Genomic DNA, 19,413 nt, shown 5'->3' with positions numbered 1-19,413 from the left:
AACTTTTAAAAAGGCAAATTAGAGTCGATGGTATACATTTAAGATCTCAGGAGCTACTTCATCCTTCAGGTCTGCTCGCTTCAAAGACGTTTGTTCAAAATTCCTCTTTCTTAAGCTGGACACCAAGCGCGAGGCGCAAAATGACAAAGGTGTGTATCAGAAATATTCTGACATGTATTACCCTTTAATTTTGACTCATTTTGGGGCAAAAAAGGCGTCGGAATTTACCATCTTTTGGCATCCTAATGAATCCTTGTGCTCAAATTCGCGACCAAGTTTGGCGTTACATGAAACCGGCTGGTTTTGAATAATCGATGGTTCGACTGATAAACCGTTATTAAGGAGCCTTTGGGTTCGGCCTTCGACTTCGGTCGGCGTCTTCTCTTCTCTCTTCTCTCATCTTACTAAAGTTATTCTCATAGGGCATTATCATTGTTTAATTGTGTCTATCTGCCTCCAAAACATTATTTCTAATCATTTTAGGATTTGGGAGCCTCTTCACTTCTTTTGTTCTTTTTTTCCGGGATCTTTCTCAAAAACAACCAAATCAGTACACTGCTTTACACTCGTATCTGTAAGCTCTTAGCCGACGGTCAGCTAAACTTGATCGGATTGCGCAACGTGGAGGAAAGTGTTCTTTCATCAGTCTAAGCTGATAAAATAGGGAGTTCCAAGGGGAAACAGGCAACAACAACAACAAAAACAATGTTTATTGTGCTCTTGATAGAACAGAAGGAGTAAAGGAATTCAAGGAAGAAGAGAGAGCACAACCACTCAGAAATAGTAAAAGCTAATAGCGCTGAGCGATTAGAAGAAATCTGTACACGGTTTATTTACGTCGTTCATAAGTTGCCAAAGTCTTTTGTTTCAGCTACTTTGGAATAGACCCATTCGGCTAACTCAATGTTGTACCCAATTCAAATCGTTTGGTAATGATGAAAAATTTTGTGCCAAGTATTTCCATATCATTTAAATGCGAATGCTTCATTGTCATGCAAATTCAACACACAAAGAATCTTAACCCCGAGAGATTTGAATTGGGTATAACATTGAGTTAGCCGAATTGGTCTATTATTCAACCCCTTAAACCAAAAATTGGCAAGCGCCTCGATGAAAGTACACTCGGCTACTCCGGCTTGACACTCGCTCACCATGCGAAATTTGTGAAAACTGCAATGAGTTGCCTTCTCTGCTTGGCAATACCGGTTCTTTCTCTTTATGTATATGGTTTTCATAATCTAATGCAACCGACCAAACGATTTGTGACCATTCAACCCAGAAATTATTATGCTCTGGAGAAAGTAGGACATGATAAACCTGATGCGAAAACATAAGCGGCCTAGCCGCCCTGGACGTGTTCCAATTTCTCACAAGTCACTGAGAAAATAAACTGTTTTTCTTTGAGCGTCGGTACAAATTCATCGTAAGGTTCTTGCTGACAGGATGGTAGTTTTGATCTTCTTTCATAGGGTAGTGTGTTTTGATTTAAAAGACATTTTTACTTTAGACCCACAGTCTTTAGTGTTTAGACCAATTTTCTGCGCGCTGCTTTCATAGTGAGGATTAGAAACACCCTGTCTGCGGATTATGTCGTGGAAATATTTCGGGAAACGCTTGGGTTTTTCTCAATTTGACTATAGTTTTGGAATCGATACATGTAAGAGGCGAATACATTCACTTATCATGCACTTCATTTTATGCACAGTATGTGGTTTACCGCCACACGAACATGCTGTTTCACTATTCAGGTATAGGAAGTGAGACAATTTTCTTTTTCCTCTTTCTTTTCTTTTCTTTTCTTTTTGTTTTGGAGTGGCGTCTATTTTTGTATCTTACGCGTGGGCCGAGACGATTTCTTTCTGTCTGAGAGATCAGGACTAAAGTCGTCTCTTCAAATTTCGCGAAATCTCCTTTTAAAGTAACTGAGAGCGACCACCGAGGTTGTCAGACAACCCCAGATTAAATGCGCCCTGTTTCGTGTGTCACTGGGCTTCGCTGATTTGCCGGCGTCATGGTTACAGCAAAGGCTAAGTGTGACTGCAATACCTTTTTGTGGTCGTTCGAAGCTACTAGGGTTAACTCTGGTTTGGTGGACCGCAAGTAGGCATACTTTCGTTTCACATCAAATAACCGAATTTCCGTACCTGCTATGGTATCATTTACTGACATAATTGCTAAATAATTGTTCATAAACATCGTATATCCTTGCATAAACATTTACAGAAATCAGCATCCTGTTAACCACCAAGGTCGTGAGTTCAAGCAGGACATTTTTGTTCTTTCGCTTGTAATATTAAATTGATCAGATCACTAATTCTGCTTGGACTCAAGAAATACAAGAAGAGTCTGTGGTTTCATTTGCCGGAAAGGGTGTTCTTGCAGGAGATTGGTGAGTATGTATATATTAAACTGCAACATTGCATTTTCAAGTAGTCGGCCGGCGGTGCGACATAACCACTGCCGAGAAAGCTGAAGAGACCTACAAGAGCCGAAAGGAACTCGGTGAACGCTGCACAATTTGGACAACATTCGGTAGGCACTGATTACACTCTCTCCAATGCTTTTTATCTCCATGTTTGGACATCAAGTATCTTTTCCACTCCCTCTACTCAGAATGTAATGGCTGTTCTCAAACTTTCTATTAATGCTTTCCCAAAATTTGTTGTTGGTGGTGTGCGGGTTCTGGTGACGTCAAGAAAATACTGGTGAAATAGTTCTCTCAGACGTCGATTAAACCAGACATTCTTCGATGTAATACTATGCAAAAAAATAACCTTCGAAGAATAGTTGACTGACGACCGATGTGCAATAGTTTGAGTTGAGATCTCTCTTGGATACAAACGCTCTTGATTGCTATTTTTAGTTTACTCTAGATTTATCTCTAGAACTTTAAGGACTCCGCTCGAAGGATTATTTCTATTCGGATGCTTCTTTTGTCCCAAATGACTCACACTCTTAGGCTAAAAGGAAACCTGGTACACGCCTCACAGACCACTTTCCCATGATATCATGACCTTCATAGAGCGGGAGCGCCAAGGCTGTCGTTTTTAGCAATCTTAGTGCCGGCGAGTTATTATAGCTGAATACCAATTGGCAAATTGGGAGGGTAAGAGCTCCGGCACTTAAGTTATCAGGGTTATCACAAAGTATTCCATGAGATCTTTTAGTTGGGAAAGGTGAATGTTTACTTCAAAGTGCGCTGTGCACTGATTTCAACGCGCCAAAATAAGTCGAGCCACTTTTAATAGGGACATTGTACCTTTGAAATTACAACGTGCATCTAATGGCACATGTATCCAGGTATAACTATAGTATATTTGTAATATGTTAGAATTGTTGTTTTAAATACTTCTCTGGATTTTTCGCTCGAATCGAGCAATGTGCGGAAGTTGACGTACGCAAGTAATTTAACATGCGCACACATTTTTTTTTTTCCTCGCAGCTACGAAAACGCAAACACTTTCTTAATTCGTGCATGCTTGTAATCACAATACCCGGCAGAAAGTGAATTAACGTGAAGTTCAGTAAAATTTAATAATTCACCGAAGGCTCTGTTACCTTAGCCTTTGAAGCTGAGCTTGGTTTACTCAAAATGAAGCAAAAGCTGACACTGAGAAGTTGGAGTATTCTTTATTTTTCTTTCCTCTTTAACGCGCTTTAAGTGAACTTTGATGTGTTTTCACGAAGATAAATACCTCTTGCTTTTTCCGGTTTAATCGTTTTCTTTGATATCTCACCCTCTCTGTTATGACTGCAATGCCGTAAATGTTTTCATTAGATTGTTAAAAAGCTTCAACACACCTTTTCAGTAACGGCACCTTTTGCGGACAGTGTAAAGTGCTACTTAGTACAATGTTTATTTTGTATTGTTATTTTGTACTGGAATGCTTCAGTCAACTTTGCCTAATCCGACCCTCAATAGACTCTCAGGAAAAACTGCTCTGGGAAACAAACTTGAAGAGAGCGTTCATCGAATGAGGGATTCTCTATGCGTAGAAAATTGGATACATCTTTGCCTTTTAAAAAAATTACGCGTCTTTCTTCGATGCGATTTTTGTAGGAAAGATTGTATCAGCGGAGAACAAAAACAGATTATTTAGTGATGACATCTCTCTGTCTGATGAGTGATCAGTGGTTTCCAAGGAAAGCAAACGAATTTAACTTGGTACATGTAATCCCCCAATGAACTATTGGCGAATGATGAGATAAACAAGAGGATTCGCATATTATCTGGTTAAGATATGGACCACTTTTAATGTGAACTAAAACAGAGGAAATCTGCGCAAAAATGATAATTCAACATGTTTACTGGTTGGTGGATGTATGCCCCATGGATGAGGCATTTAAGCTTATGAAGGGTGCAGTTTTCGTTTAATTCAGACCTGAATAAGTTTCCATGGTATTAAGAAGGTACTTGGAGGAACATTTCCGCCAACATTTGTTGCACTGTTGAAAAGGTTTCAAAAATTTGCAAAACAGAACACGCAAAACCGCGAAACCAATCCCAATGTTTTGGAAATTGATACTGCAAGTGTTTATTGGTAGAAGCTGCATCAGCATAGCTGGTTTCAAGCCAAACATGGAGGGCGAATTATAGTTACTTCTCAAAGGATCCGGAAGCCCTTATTCAAAGACAGATTAAGTCACGCGGAATATTTTTAGCGTTTTGCACGCGAAATGTATAAGTGGTTTTCACCTCTCGTCACTGCCGCCATGTTGGTGCATAGAATAATAGAAATAAAAGTCCCTTGGGAATTTGACTCTGTTATAATGCAAAACACGAGCCATAATTTTCTATTGTTTTGTGAACCAACATGGCCGACTTATCACGTGATTGAAAACCATCTATACAGCAGCACACTCGTAACATTCACAAGAAATGTATTTCGTGAATGTAACTGACAAGTGTCTAGAGCTTGCGTCGACAAAGCAACAGACAGACAGGAAACGAGAACGGTATGGGGTGGTAAGCCAATGCAACCCCCATTTAAAACACTAAATATCCCTTTGTTAAGCATCTTGTGGCAACAAAAGTACAAGCAATTTTTCTCTGGTGCCAGCATTGTTGCACTTACTTTAAGCCGGTTTAAACTCAAAATCAGCTTTGTTTCTTCAGCGCACGTGGTAACGGACCCTATCCACGCCCTTTTCGCGCCATATTGCTGGTAGAAGCTCATATTGTTTTACCCACCCCACTCTGAGTTAAAAACAAATGACCAAATATGGTCATGAGATGTGGACGCGACAAATCTCTGATTTTTCATTCAAAATTTGACCGGTTCCACATTTTCGAAGAGGGATTATCTCATTTCCACTAAAACAAGAACTGTTTTATAGCACTTTGCCGGCGTGTTCTGTTTTATTTTTTTCAGTTTTAATCAGCTTGTATGATTTTCCGCATCCTTTAAATCTCTGGAGCTTTTTAGCTTATCTGGCATTTGCTGAGCCGCAAATTTTAACCATCAGACGTGAAAGTAAGCCGACGTCAGAAGGACTGATTTTATTGTGTTTTGTCCATAAATTCACATTTAAATGCTGAAGGGGTGCGTCTCTATCATCGTCACTGATACGACATCCTGACATATCATCACTTTCTATAATTGTGTTTTAAACTCTTGACCAATGAAAAGACTTAACTCGGAGGTTAAGTAAATAAAAGTTTCAAGTGCCTGCTTTTCAAGCTACAGACTAAGTGGTGTCTGGTAATGAAGTAAAGTTGCCTCCATCGATGCTTTGACAGTCATTTTCACTCTGATTCATTCGACTATAGGACGCCTTCCGTTGAGTGCATATCCGGGTAAGTGTTGTTACGGAGTATCTAGAATTGGAATAGTTTTTCTGTAGTGGCATTTCAGTTTTTTTCCGGTACTAGTTACTTTGAAGAGTATATGTCTTTTTGCGTCATAAGACGTCTGAATACTTCTTTTAAAAATATTTTGACCTTTTTATGTCTTCCCTTATCATCGACCACAAAATAATACTTTGTTGCTATCCGGTACTTCATGAAAAAACCGGGCCAAAATAATCAATAGCTAAATGCTTACAACATTCACGACGTGATTCCCTTCTTTTCATGATTGAAAAGAGCAATTAAACGTGCAGAATTAAAGCTGGAAAATTGTCCCCTTTATATTTCGGTGAGATACATGTGTTGTCAAGCGGGTCGTCGGCCCGGAATAACGAGGTATTGATCACACTGAGAAGTCACTATTTTTTTCCAAAATGTAATCTCCCAAAACTCACATTAATCGAATCTCAAGTGGATTTATTTCAGTGAGGGGAAAAATATCGATATCGTTTTATGTAATAAAAAGAGACTAGCAAAACAGCCGGGTTCCAAAACCAAAGGCAGATTAACTGGATATCTTTTGGTTGTTGTTTTCCCAGCGTTTTACAAATTCCTTTACTCAAAATACTTTTTTTTAAAAATGTAAGTATGCGTTTACAAACGCCGTTCTGGCTTCTTCTGGATTTCTGGTGATCTTTTCCTTATGGAAAAACTCCTTGGCCAACACGGTTTTAGTTATCAAGTGTTCGGTAAGGCTTTGTTTTTTAGAAAGATGAATCAAACGGTTACCCGAGAGAATTCCATGGGTAACTATTTCGCCCGGACACGCCTTTTCTCGGGTGACCGTATACGACGGAATGGTGAAATGCTGGAATGGAATGGTAGACCGGCGGAGTTGCGGGATGCACGGAACATTCTAAAACACAAAACATACGGAATATTCTAAAACGCGGAATGAGAGGAAAGTTTTTTAAAAAAGGATAGAAATGTTGCATTTTTTGCCTGTTAGTAGTCTGGGTAGGACAATGTAACTTCAGATGATAATTTTACATTTCCTAGCGACATGTCCTCGCGGGATGTCCTCATACCTCCGCCGAATTTGAGCGTCATTTTTCGAAAATTCACTGAGAAAGGCGATCCTGAAATCTATAATAAGGCTTTCTCAACATGATCAGTGCAAGAAACCAGATCAAAGGAATTCGAAGCATTTGAGTCTATTCGAATCTACCTATCAGCGCAACGCGACCGTTGGCTTGCTAACGCTTGGCAACGGTCGCGTTGCACTGAAGCTCAAATTCAGTGCTGGTGTTTTTAATGAGAGAACTTCACTGGTTTGGCGTCAGTTCCCGCTTGAACAAGACGAGGTCACTGACCGGCGGCTCGGTGTTGCCTGCCTTGTCAATTGTCTTGACTCTCTAACTGGTGGTCGAGAAAAGATCTCGCAAAATGACGCCTAAAACAGCTCGGAACGACCAAAGAAAAATAACACGGGACTGGGTTGACACTTTGTTTGATCTTTCGTTGAATTATTTGCTTTCAAACTTTATTGCCGAGCAAATTGCAATGGCGGTAATGTATTTATCCTTCTACAGATCGATAACAGCAACAACCACAGAAGGTGGCCCGCCTGTGACCGATCATAACAACATCTGCAACATCTTCTCATCCCGCGTTTTAGAATATTCCGTATATTCCGTGTTTTAGAATTTTCCGTATATTCCATGTTTCAAAATATTCGATTTTTTCCTTGTTTTAGAATATTCCGTGCATTTCGCAATTCCGCCGTTCCCCTATTTAGTTCGGTCATTTCGCCATTCCGTCGCATAGGGTCACGCCTTTTTCTCCGGCTATCTAAAGTTCCTTGTTCAGTAAGAGTTATGCAATTAATGAAATAAAACGGATAATAGCTGTTAACTTTCCTTGAAATCCAGCATGTGGCATTGAATCGTACATTTGTATGCATTGTTTCCGGTAAAACCAGCAACAGCTTCACAATTCATCTGACGGATTTTGTACCGCAAATATTCAGTCGGGAAAAACCGTGAGAAAATCAACTTTGTCTGGAACCTTCACTAAAGATATCTTTATTAGATAGTCTCAGTTTTCACTCAGGTCAATTTTAAGTATTGGTCGGTTTTATTTGTGGTTAAGCTTTTAATTGCATGCTATTTAGAGGTGTATTCAATCCCTTGAAGCATTTAGTTTCTGATGTGCATCGTCCGGAGAATGTGATTCACCCTACTGATAAGCATAGTTAGTCATTCGATTTCTTACTGAGAGTACCTCATACCTTTCACTTGCGCTATTGCTAGGCCAGTTGAAAATGATTTTTGTCAGTGTTTAAGGTCTCAAAGAACTCCAATAACAGTACCTTGATCGGTTGTCATGAATTTCAGTGCGCGCTTTCCAGCACAAATCATGGATATGTTTTCCGCTGTAGAGCAGGTTTTTCAAGAGATTACGATCTTTTCGCTATTTTAATAACGTTGCTTGCAAACGGATGCCCTGTATTACTTGACAAGACTAGCCGTTCGCTCCTTTTCTGGAGATTCATAAATGCTGGTAAATCTGTAGGGATCAGACTTCTAGTCGTTTCTAGAACGCATCTTTTGTTTGGTATTTTCATTTCAAACCAGGCAACAGAATTTCATTCTCTCTCTTTTGCTCTTCCGCCTTGTGTACAGCACAGGGTCGGTACAAACACTGGCAGTTTGCGTTAGAAAAATAATGAGAAAGAAAGCCTCGCTAGCATGGACGTCAATCCATTCACTGATTCCTATTTTAAAAGTTGTGGCGAGTGTGACAAGACCCATACCTCCGCGCAGAAATGCTAACTAATCATGAGATGCAGTCTGAGTTTTGCCAAATGTTAAGAACTTTCCACCTAATTCCGTGAAGCAACAACCTGTTTTAAAAAAAAATTTTTGCTAGCAGTGGGGGGATATTTTCAGGTCAGCAATATTCGTATTTGTTTATGACGGTTTACTCGGAAAGTAGGAGGGGCAGTGGGACCCACTTGTTAGGGCGCTTGCCTTGAGATCCGGGGATCCTGGGTTCATGACATGTTCTGACCACTGTTTAAATTTGTTCCTGGTAGTTCCTGGTTTAACTTCTCAGCTGCGCTTGTAAATAGTCAACTGGTTTGCCTCCGGCCTGTTGGGATTCTTAACAGTTGTTGTTGAATGTTCTGTTTTGTCGTGGCTGTTTCATTGGCCCTGAAAAGCCCCTATGGGGTGTGGTAAATTATGTATATATGTGTGTATGTATGTTTGTATCTAAAAGATATGACGTTTATTACCTGAGTTTAATGCCAGGCTCAAGGAAATCATGACTTGGTTACTTTAAATAAAATCTTAGTTCATTTAATGCGTGTGTTTCTGAACACTAACGAGTGTGTAGGGATCGGAAGCAATTTTAAAGTATATTAATTGCCGCAATCCTCGAAAAACGTCTGCATTCTTCAAAACATTTGCCATAAGTTGTCAAAACAGACATGTGTCATTAATCGAAGTTCTTTGCATAGTGATTTCAAATCACGGCCCTCCAATCTGTGCTGTGTCCATCACGGATCTGTATACTGTAGGAAATAGGTGAACTATTTTCAACCTCTCCTTAGTTCTTGAACATTTCATGATTTTTAGTATTTTCTCTCTTTCCTCAACACACAAACTGCGCCGCTTCAGTAAATTTAGGACAAAAGTCAGTCAAGGTGTTTCCCTTTAATGGCAGATAATTCTAGGGCTTGTACTAGAAAATGACCATAATTTGGTTGATAAAGTTTCAGTTTGAAAATAACTTACACTTTTCCGTTTTAAAATTACACAATTCAGTGTTTCCCAGGGCAAGCGAAATATATCCGTGGGCAATCAGAATTTTTGTTCGACTAGTAATTTGCGGAACAATTTGATTTGCAACGAAGAAAGTGACTAGTAATATGACGTAGTCACCGCGAACACGATAAAAAAAACATTACAACGTTTCATCTCTTTGCTGTCATTTATTTTTCTGTTAAAAACACATTGGTGCAAACCTCAAAACAGATTGGAAGGAACATGTTTGTAGCCGCAATCTTTCTCCGCTCGAAAATGCTTGTTACAATGGAACCCAGATTTCGCATGGCCAAATACGCTATCGATAAGCGCACAATTTGTCACGCAATTTCAACCAGCTGTGAAAGGTTCATTGTCACGCAACAAAAAGTATAATCGAAACCGTTCAAAGAAATAAGCCAAAAATTTGGAATATTGTAGGAAACACATTCATAAATCACCTCACCAACTCTCAGGTCTGTGCGGTACATCGCTTCTGAGTTATTCGTCGAAGCGTTTCACGCAACTTTTTGAAATTTGGACTTCTCAGATCGCTGGAAATGCACCGTCGAGTCCGCCATTTTGTTTCTTTCATGCTGCTTGCTAACAGAGCAATATAATTCATATATTAATAATTCATATATTAACTGGTGAAAGTCCTGAAGAAACAAGAAAATTGGTCGCACACGAACAGATTGAACATTGGCCGAAGTTCAGTGCCAGTGAAGGAGCGAATAGGCCTTATCACGGTTTTCGACGCCATCTTGACGGCAAAGCGGTCAGAAATTGCAGTGTTTGTATGGGAATCCAATAGCAAATAACTTCTTCCAAAATTGAATATTACACAATTTGTGAATCAAAACGTTAAAATACTAGGTAGAAGATTGAAGGATGTAGCTTTCCTATAAGTCGCTGAGCTAATTTTTAAAATTTAATTTCCATACATTAGTCTTTAAGGTCGTGTTCTTTTGGAATCAACCGTTTTTAGTTGGTTGGGTTGGTTTGTGTTTTTTAGTGTTCTATTCGGAAAAAACCGTTTTCGGTTGGTTTGGTTGATCAACTTTTTCACGATCACGCCAAAACGCAGACTACAGACTCTGCAGACCGTGCAGATCAGGGGTAAAATATGGCGTTACCCTCACTATTATTGAGAGCTAACTGTAAACAGGATAACCTGAATGTTATTTAGGCCTAATTAGGCTAACAGAATGTTATTTAGGCCTAATTCAGGCTAACCAAATTTTCATTTTACAGATATTCTGCAGCCTGCGTTTTTCAGTGTCCCACCTTTTCAACCGGCATCAAACAAAGGTTGAAATGGTTGAAAACGCATTGGCAGCGACCGCTGTCGTTTACGCGGACCATTTAAAGTCGGCCGCAGGCTACTGCCGTGTTGCCTTCCCTCAACTTGTCAACGCAGAGAAGTCTGGTAATGACTATTCCCAGGAGTTACCGCGTTTCAACCGAAAACGGTGCGCTCTATTGGGAAACCTCAACCGCTTCAACCTAAACCGGTTGCGGTTGAAACGGATGGTCCCAATAGAACACGACCTAAATTTTTTTCCCGCGAACCGCGTCTAGACGTTTGTGTCTACGTACCCGGCCAAATTTACAGACAAATGTGTGGAAAATTCAAAAAATTAACTGAGCGTCTTCTAGCCAAGCTACATCCTTCAAACTTGGTCAATACAATCTTCTGCCTAGTATTTTAACGTTGCGATTCAGAAATTGTGAAAAATTCAATTTTGGTAGAAGTTATTTGCTATCGGATTCCCATACAAACACTGTAAATTCTGACCGCTTTGCCTACCCGTCAAGATGACGTCGAAAACCGTGATAAGGCCTATTCGGAATTCATGAGCACTTCTGAAAGCTTAAAAGGTAGAGTTACCTTCGAGAAAAGTGCCAATGCGTGAGAAATGCTTGTGTCGGCATGAGAGGGTGAGATTGTATCGAAATGCGTGAGACCCATCACCGGGAGCCTCGATCCAGACTATATCTTTGAGTCAACCTTTGCCCGTATCGTTTTATTTTTAGAATATTTTGTGAGAGGAAAGCGATTACTGGTGCGTGACTGCTTGTGACGTAATACAATAACTTTGTTCTGATTGGACGGCATAATGCATCCGTGGGAATTCGAACGTCTAAAAATAGAAATATACGGGCAAAGGTTGTCTCCAAGGGTTTATATGGGAGATGGAGGCCCGGATGATGGGCTCCTGGTGAGACTTGAGAGCTCTGCCAACATGGCGGCCAGAAATCTACACGAACATCTGGAATTCACTCAGCGACAAAAGTGCTTACTTAAAATAAATGTGCATGAACACATCTCCTAATATACTTGAAACGATCAGACTGCTGAGATTCATAGGCATAGACATTTTTTTCAACCAAATAACTTCAATTCGGGAATTCAGAATGCTGTATTTTCGAAACGAAAGATTGGAAAAAAGATGTATTTCTAGGTCATCTCCAACCTCCTATAGATAAAAATTCAAAACACCTTGCGATTTTGATTTTAGAATTTGATGACTTCATTGTGAAAACCATCTATTGGACAAATGAATAGATAGATAGATAGATAGATAGATAGATAGATAGATAGATAGATAGATAGATAGATAGATAGATAGATAGATAGATAGATCGTTTATTAAAATACATTCGCAGTCCGTAAACTGGATTACGTGTACAATAAATAAATTATATAAATTATATAAATTAGTTGCTCTTGCATACCGGAATTATAAAACGCTTATTGCTCCTCAGCTTTTGGGATAAATGAGCAGGCGGTGGCAACAAATTTGAGAGTTTCTGGTTCCTTGATGAAGATATAGAGTTAAAAAGTTTGTTCGAGAGAAAGACACGTCTGGCAAACAATGTTGGTAAATCAGCCCGCTTTAGTGCTTCGCTGTAACTGCAATCTGGAAAAATGATCTTTAACGCACGCTTTTTAATACGTTCTACTTCGTCAGAAAGGTACTTGGGAAGACTACTGTGGAAGACCGGTGAGGCGTATTCCACAACAGAGCGAATAACGCAGCACTAAAAAAGAATGACATTATCTGGAGGGGCACATGTCCTCTTAAGCAGCCTGAGAAGGGACGTATACAAAACATGGACCCCTTGATGGACCCGGTCCATGGACTACCCCTGTGAACCACCCCACATGGCTAATTCATGATATTTAAAACCAAACGGTTAATAAAAGCGTTTTGAAATGCATAGTGTTAATCTTAGATTAAACACGTTTCTTTCCTAAGATTATAACTACATGGTTTAAAACGAGGCGTAATAGATTCAAGTGAAAGTCCTTTAGTATTGGAAACTTCCCTAAAATTCTTAGGGTCTTGCCTCTCTAAGAGATCAAAAACACTCACAGAATCACACGTATTTCCACATGAAGAACGATTCATCATCAATTTGAGGTCATTAATCATAACCAGGAAGAGGCAAGGCCCCAGTTTTGTGCCTCGGGGTACTCCGGCGGGAACATGAAGCCAAGAATAAAGACAGTTCCCAAGCTTGACTCTTTGTTTTCTGTTTCTAAGGAAGTCAATTATCCAGTTGATAGATCTCGGTCTAACCCCAAGCCTACAAAGCTTGGAGATGAGAGTATGATAGTCCACTAACTTGAAGTCGAATGCTTTTTGGAAATCAAGGAGGATGGCATTTAATTCAAAACCAGCCTAATCTAGAAGAGATATAGTCAAGGCATCTCCCTTGATCTCTTATGGAAAAGGTAAATCGCTTAAAGATGTGCTTGTCAAAGCAAAACTGTGAAAGCTACTAGAACAGCATAGACACACAGCAGGAGTCGCGTTGGTCCGTCCAACCCATTTTACACACATTTTACTCAAGATTGACATTTCAACAAGCCTCCTTTGAGTTTTAATAGTTTTGTCAGGCGGGCGACCGAAAAAAAAACCATGGGCAACCCAAAAAACAAAACTGGTTGCCCAAAGGGCAAATTAGTAAGAAAGTAGGAGTCGAACACTGAATTGAGACCCTTTTTGAAGTTGCAAAATGACCAAAATTTCTGTTCGTCATATTATGTTACAAAGCCTCTTTTTAATACTTTCTTGGCATAGGCAGCTGTTTCCCTCATCGACAGAGTTGTTCTAACAATGTCGAAACGATGTTATTTTTTACACCTTAAAGATTGAGGCGGAAGAACGAGGTCCAGAAAAATCGATAAAATTTCGGTCCAAGATGGTTTTTGAAAAAAATTATACCAATGTTTGTCTAGAAGCAACTAAAAGCTGTGCAACTATTGCTGTACATAAAATTGAGACACCCCGGTCCTTATCGTCCCATTAATCTATTGCTTTCACCCCCCAGCGGACGTTGAGACTTTCATTTTCCTAAGAGTGTATTAGTTTAATCGGTACATACAAGATATTGTTTAAATCAGGGCCGAGTTTTTTTAGAGTTTGTCATCACAATAAACAAGAATCTTCGAACTGCGAAGTCACTCCACGTTTGTCACCAAGTGATATTTCCAACATTAAGCGGCCTTTTTTCAACGCTGCGAGCTAAGTTTATTTAAGGAATGTGCTTTTCAAAGTGAAGCATCCATTTGTGTCTTAACATGGCCTGCAATAGGTCAAGTTACCAGACCTTCTAGTGATTAATGCAATTAATTTACTCGGTTTCCTGGTTAACAATGTAGTCTAATGATATTTAGAAGAGTGTGATGCATCGTTGAGCTCAAATCAAAGAGTGAATCGAAACGTGCTTTGAAGTAACTGCAGAATGTTCCATATAAGGGAGTTTGCGGCTAGCAATTTTTCGATAACACTGACAATAACGCCCCGCCCGCGGTATTATTTCCCAAATTAGTTTATGTTTCACCATTAAGAGTTATTTCGATTTAAAATGAGCTTGTGTAATGACCTTACAAATTGCCTTTCAAATAATTTCGTTTGAAAGTTGCGCTTCATTCTTCATTAATTTTAGACAATGTCGATAGTTTTACCTCCGACGAACTCCGCAGCCTTTTCATTTGCTTTTCGAAAGACTAAAAGTTCCGCTGTGTCGTGAAATATAGGTCTGTGGTGTGAAATTCTCGAGTTAAAAGGCGGTGACGGCGAACTGTTTAAATATAATGGACACTGATTTCAAGCACACGAGTTAAATAATCTGCAATACTACAAATGAGTTTGCAAACGTTTTGCGCACCAACTTAACACAACACTGAACCCCCGGACTGGATCGCACGCCATGTGAAACGTTTGTGCATTGATACTGTTTGAAGTAGACGCAGGATTAGTTACAAAGTCGTCATGTCCATTTCATGTTAAAAGATTAAATAATCTCTTGATTTAAGATAAAGTACGTTTTTTACAACTTTCCTTAGCACATCTCCAGTGCCCACTAAAGTGCCAAAGATTAAATGTAGCGATTATGAATTCATGCCGATTTCTCCCAAAACAACTCGTCAAGATGACCGATATCTGAATAGCAGCAACAAGAGAAGACTAAGAGACTTAAGCCGTTGACGGCGTTAGGGAACAATTCATGAGGGCTTCGTAGTACGCTTAAAGACGCATTTTAATCAGTGCTCTTTATTTGTAATATCATGAAAAGAATGTGGTTTTCACACGTTGTTAATTCAAGCACTTTTGTCGTTTTCGAATGGCCACGCACTTACTAAGGAATCTGTAAATTGACTCGTGCACCTCAAACTCGCAATGTGGGGAACCTTAAGAACGTGCGAGAACTGCAAAAAGTATTCCATCGGCACTGGCGTCATCTGCAAAATAAATATCGCTACTTTGCCGTCTATTGTTTTAATTTTTCGGCAACTTAAGAATATAATATTATTAACAGCTTGGAGTTGCATAGCTTGAATTAGGTAGATCATTTTTCTTCTCGCGGCGTTTTCAGACGGCATATTCTTATGAACGGCTTATGGAAAGAACAAAAGCCATGCCACAGCATCACGCCTTCTAAAAAACAACTCTGCAGGAGGAGTGAAAAGCATTCTTTAACCAGCTCAAACATTTTGAAAATTTCAAGTGTTTTGTCGATGACCTGTATACGTATTTTTTAAACTTCCTTTACCGGAAAATGCTTGGTAATCTACTGATTTAATAAAGTAAAAGCGTACGCCGGCGCCTCGAGCCGCTTACTGCTTTGCCCTTTCATCACCATATTATTGCGATTTTTTTTTTTTTGCACGGGGGGCGTGATAAATACGGAAAATGATAATACGTTTGAATTTCCGGGGCAAACTTTTGAGCTTTTGCAAACCAAGCGGGATCCTTCCCTTTTTCTTTTTTCCTGAAGTGAGTGCAAAAGAAGCGTTTGAGACAATGACACCGCTTTCGAGTTTTTGTCGGCTTTCTTTTTTCCTTTAGTTACGAATTGTATGCATATCACTTAATTCTAGTTATTACTCGGATCCATTTTCGTCGAAATTTCTGAAAAAAGAAAACTATTAATTGCTACATGGAGCCAAGATGACCGCATATTGCCATAATAATTAACACTGTGTTAGAAGACACCGCGAACCAATCATAATTTGAGTAGTTTAATTCTCGATTTTTTTTTAAGTGCTGGACGCGCTGAGTAAAACTCACTAGTAGCTAACAATCGGTCAGTCGTAACAGACGATAGTGTTATCGTAAATTCAGAACAAGAGCTTGAATCTTTGCTGTGTTGAGAGAAAACTGACCAATGAACTGCTCTTCTCAAAACAGTGAGAACTTGAAGATCAAGACGAACTGCAGTCAGAGAAGTGCAATCATGGATTCTGTGTTCAACGTTTTCTGCGCCCTTATCATTAGTGCCAGTTTGCAATCCGTCGTCTGTGAGGCCGCGGAACAAAGGCTGGATGGCTCCTCCGACGTTTGGGAAATACGCATTCGCACCACACTCAGTCTTCTGAAAACACAACGTTGTTGGGGTCTCTCAAGAGGTGCTCAATGTAATGATTCTTCGATTTTAGGGAGCCTCGATCCTCGGAGAATGAGATTACATGTTGCTGAGGGGCCAAACAAATTTCGTGTTGTCTTGCCAGATCGTAAAGTTAAACGTCTTGTCCAACATTCGTCCAGAAACAAGTCTTATGATGCAGTGTTTGTACTCGACCCCTATCCTGAGGCTGGCTTTGGTCATCAAGTCTTCCTGTTTTTAGTAAGCTACGATGTTAATAAAACTACCTGCAAAAGAAGTATGAATGGTGCTTACGTCTTTACTGGTGAGTAATTAAAAGTTTGATAGGCAGTCGTCAGTATGCGTGACCTAACATCGCACGCGTTCGTGTTTAAAATATTTTTACGTTCTAAGCTTATAAGTGACTTGGTTCATTCAAACGGCTTCTTTTTTATTTACGTTTGTCATATATACTTTTTCGTTTAAAATTGTTTATTTATTTATTCATTTTCTGTGTTTGTATGTCTGAATAGATCGCGGCGAGTGCATACGTAGAGCTGAAAAATTTCCCTGCCAAAACCATGTATCTGTCAACGGACAACTCAAGTGCGAGATCAATTTTGTCCCACTGGTGTACGAAGAGAGTGATACAAAGAAAACACAGCGTCTTCAATGCCGTCAGGAGGTCAAAGATCTCAATTTTACAACGTGCAAAGCTGAAGAAGGCTTCCTTACCCAGTGCAGTGACAATGAACCACGTTGCGATCACAGAAGTAGCAAACCAGAGAGATTCTGCGGCCACAAGCAATGCGATCACGCAGTGTTAATCTCAGGTGGTTGGAATTCCTTCACTAGTCATGAGCGTTACCGCAAGAACCTTCGTAATGTCTGGACATTACTGCACTCTAACATGCGCTACAAGGAACAACATATCAGAACCTTTCTGGGACAGGGACACAAAGAGGAGCGTGAGTATCCAATTTCATGTTGCCGCATCTATTTCGCCGGCACACGGCAAATATGTTCTAAGCGCTCGCCATTAGGATAGTCAAAATTTCTCCATAATCAAACTCTTAATAAAGCAGATTTTGTATTTTGAGAATTAAATTGAGACATGCTCTTCAAAAGTTTCCCTTGAAAACTTTATCATTTTTAAGACGACACTGGTTTTAACGAAAAGGAATCCCACGGAAAGGGTTGAGTTTAATTGGCAGATTTATTCACTCCAATCAAGAATCCACAGTTTCCCCGACTATTCCCTGCAACTGATCGCAGCATGCTTTTGTGATAAGCCGCTCCATTTAATTAAAGACTAAATATGCTCAATTGTAAACACACACAGTGTTGCGGTAATTAACTTAGAAAGCGATACCCCTCAAAGCAGTATTCATATTTCAACAAGCAGTTAGCTCCGTAGACGAACAAAAACAAATTCGTTTTTCACAATGAGAAAACACTTCGCTTAAGTGGTTTTTAATTGCTGAAGAAGTCAATGAACCTTTCGCATTTCATCTTTACCGCTTAAACGCATTGAGTCATCGAGCATTGATCCCTAGGGTTTGTAGAATATTTCTGACATGCCGACCTCTGCTTAACTAAACACATTCACACTTCAGTTCATTATTTTCAAGTTCACCAGACTCTTCATGTTTCGATACACCTTCCTTTTCATCGTGATGTAAGCAACCTTCTTTACCGTGCGTCGAGCTGCTTATAACTGACTTAAACCTTTTCGTCCCAGACTTTTTCGTCGACACCTTTTTGGAAATCCGGCAAAAAAGTTTTAATACTTCCAAAATGAGACAAAGGAATCAAAATTTCAATTCTCGATTCTGTAAACGCAGTTCACGGACAACTACTTAGGCAATAAGTAGCATTTTTAATAACGCATAGAAAACAATACCAAGATATTTCAAATCAAACCACTAAATTACAGTGAGAAAAAATTTGAGAAAACATTAAATGCTGAAGACTCATAGCTGTGAAACAACAAGTGCGCTTTTCTCTATTAATGAAGAAAGAAGATCATGTGGCGAAAATGAACAATGACGACCTCTTTGCGCTTTGCCGCCAGTAAAATAAGGCCACTAGTTTTCTTATACATCTGTTAAAAAGCTTTTGTATTTGAACCGCGCGGAACAAGTCAACGTGAGTTGATCACGTGGGTTTCTTGGCAGAATTTTGTGCCCGAAGAAAAGTGTCGCCTTATTTTAAGCAAATCTCTGTAATAAAACATTTGAAAATTGCGCAGCATTAATCCCAGTGTCATTTCCAGTTCACTTCCATTTTCATTTAATTTCGGTAAAATCGTGTCATCAGTTAAAAAAACGAACCCTGATTGGAGAAGTCGATGGATCAAAGAGTATTTGTCAATGAGCGCTTCACGTAGGCAAACTAACATTTGGAACATCTGCGTGCCGGCATCGGGCACGTATTAAGAGAAATTCCAAGACAAACATGACTTCATTAATTTTTGTCAAGGACATGAATTTTTTCTCTAAATTTAACCGGCTTTTAATTAAATTAGTTTCGAAGTTGTGCAACCTCTTTGGCGAGCACGTACCGACCAACCATATGGAACTTTGATCGCTTAGTTTCACAGCAACTCGTTGCATTGATCTTAAAAATGTAATCAACGTGATTGATAATCTAGTTTAACACTGAGCTCTAAATTAATTAATCCACCGCTTTCCGCTGCTCTGCTCAGTGAAATGAAAAGGGTTTTGCCAAGAATCAAGCAAACGTCCAACGTGTTATGTTATGTTATCATCTCTTAATAAAGAACATTCACATTCCACCCGATCTTCTTTCAACGATGACTTCTTTAACGAGCATTCAAGACCAGAAAAATGGAACAATTGGATAATTCCATAATAACTTGTAGATAGGTATAGCAAGACGACTGAATAAAGTAAACTGTAAACTAAGTAAGAGATC

General features: G+C 39.5%; 1 protein-coding gene across 4 annotated transcripts in view; it reads left to right on the top strand.

The window, feature by feature from the left end:
• The first annotated feature begins 46 nt into the window (after positions 1–46).
• LOC138013103 (uncharacterized) overlaps positions 47–19,413 on the top strand; it is a 23,547-nt gene continuing 4,180 nt past the window's right edge. Inside the window, exons 1-3 of one of the 4 annotated variants that reach the window (XM_068860072.1) lie at positions 47–149; positions 16,302–16,801; positions 17,010–17,444. In XM_068860072.1, the coding sequence (XP_068716173.1) occupies positions 16,348–16,801; positions 17,010–17,444 (889 nt within the window). In that variant the 5' untranslated portion in view covers positions 47–149; positions 16,302–16,347. Of the gene's footprint in view, positions 150–2,085; positions 2,533–5,665; positions 5,798–16,301; positions 16,802–17,009; positions 17,445–19,413 lie in introns of those variants that run through there. The other 3 variants (XM_068860071.1, XM_068860069.1, XM_068860070.1) reach the window with 3 other exon arrangements.

This window comes from Montipora foliosa, chromosome 8, assembly GCF_036669935.1.
Source record: "Montipora foliosa isolate CH-2021 chromosome 8, ASM3666993v2, whole genome shotgun sequence".
Classification (NCBI taxonomy): Eukaryota; Metazoa; Cnidaria; class Anthozoa; order Scleractinia; family Acroporidae; genus Montipora; species Montipora foliosa.
This window is presented reverse-complemented; position numbering and strand designations above follow the sequence as displayed.